This window comes from Sinocyclocheilus grahami, unplaced genomic scaffold, assembly GCF_001515645.1.
Source record: "Sinocyclocheilus grahami isolate Dianchi unplaced genomic scaffold, SAMN03320097.WGS_v1.1 scaffold713.1, whole genome shotgun sequence".
NCBI lineage: Eukaryota > Metazoa > Chordata > Actinopteri > Cypriniformes > Cyprinidae > Sinocyclocheilus > Sinocyclocheilus grahami.
In genome coordinates, this window is record NW_015505892.1 from 205,042 (window position 1) to 206,687 (window position 1,646).

At 31.5% G+C, this 1,646-nt stretch overlaps 1 protein-coding gene across 11 annotated transcripts in view; it reads left to right on the forward strand.

The window, feature by feature from the left end:
- ccdc9b (coiled-coil domain containing 9B) overlaps positions 1-1,646 on the forward strand; it is a 47,326-nt gene that overhangs the window by 34,674 nt on the left and 11,006 nt on the right. For all 11 annotated transcript variants that reach the window (XM_016244275.1, XM_016244276.1, XM_016244278.1 and 8 more), the window contains one exon: positions 135-304. In XM_016244275.1, coding sequence (XP_016099761.1) covers positions 135-304 — 170 coding nt within the window. The remainder of the gene's footprint in view (positions 1-134; positions 305-1,646) is intronic.

Here is a 1,646-nt window from a genome sequence, read left to right on the forward strand (position 1 = left end):
GGAGGGACGTAAACATCATTCCATCTCATATGTTTGCGTTCAACCAAACTTTACAGTATTTAACCACAACTGCATATCAAATTAGGTCCATGCTTTCCATAGACAGACACGCTCTGTATTTGCCGCTCTTGTAGGTCACAGAGGCCATGGCTGACCTGAACCTCGTCTCATCCCAAGAAGAGCAGCTGGAGTACCTGCGATGGAAGAAGGAGCGCGAGGAGATCGACCGCGAGCGCGTGGCCCGACACAAGAACGCCAAAGGCCAGTGGAGGAGAGCCTGGGACATGGAGAAGAGCGATCTGATGTAAGCCAGACGCCTGCGCCTGATTTCTGTTCTGACGTGAGAGAAACTCATCTGCCTTGCTTTAGTTTGCACTTTGATTTAGTTTGATTTTTTCTTTCGTTTGTTCGTTTTCTGCATGTTTACCTGCCTCATACATACATAAATCACAGCTGTTTGAATCGTAATGGCGTCATTCTTGTCTGTCTGTCTTTAGGTTCATGTGTTCAAATCATATCTTTGTTTTCTTTATTGGTTCTGAACTAAATGATTCATAGATTCACCAGTGAAGGATTAAAGACATACACTTTTTGACATTTTTGGGGTTTTTTTATATATATATTTTTTTATTTAACATGTTTCTTTATGCTTAAAATGATCCAAATTAACGTAAATATTTTGATATTATTTAATAAAATAATTAGGTAATACTTTTTTTTAAGGTGTCCTTGTTACACATGCTGCATGTACTTACTATTATAATTAGGGGTGCTCCGATCATGATTTTTGAGGCCGATCACAGAAAGCAGTATCTGACGATACCGATCTTTTTAAAGCCTTTTTATCATTTATAACGATTTATAGTGATACTTCAATCAGGATTTTTAGACGTTTTATTCAGGGCCTGAATTTCATTTTTGAAAATGGGGGGAATTCCCCTCTAGGTGTCTCTTGTGAGAGGAGAAGCAGCTTTCACACAGCAGTCCGCTACTGATCCACGGCTGTTTACCACAAACACGACATTTATTCCAACATTATAATCATGCCATTATTTTTATTTCAAATCCAAACATTGTCACTGGAAATGCTTTTTCAGCATTGCAATTCTTTTTTTACACAGTAATACAATCTTTCAGACATGTTTAAACACAATAAATATAAGCAACACATCATTCAATGCTTTTTACTTTTGCATTTACTTCTAGATTTATATATTAAGTTGCTCAAGCAAGTGGCAAAACATTTAAAATATATAAATAAAGAAATATAAATAAATGATAATCTGCATAAAGAAGCTTATTTTGGGACCAATAAGATTTCTCTGTAAAGCTTTCTTAAAGACAATTTATATATATATATAATTAATTTAGTATATTTCTACTAAATACATTTATTTTACTTAAATTAGTAAAATTTGATTTTTAATTATATATTTAATGTATATTTTAAGCAACATTTTAATTCTAAATTAAATATACAAAATATATATTTATTTCTATTTCTAATTTTAACTTAAATATATATATATATATATTTAATCAAAATTATAATTTTTAATTACACGCACACAATTAATTATTGAATATATATTTTAATTAAAATGTACATTTTAAATGAAAATACATTTGAATGTTTTAAATATAAT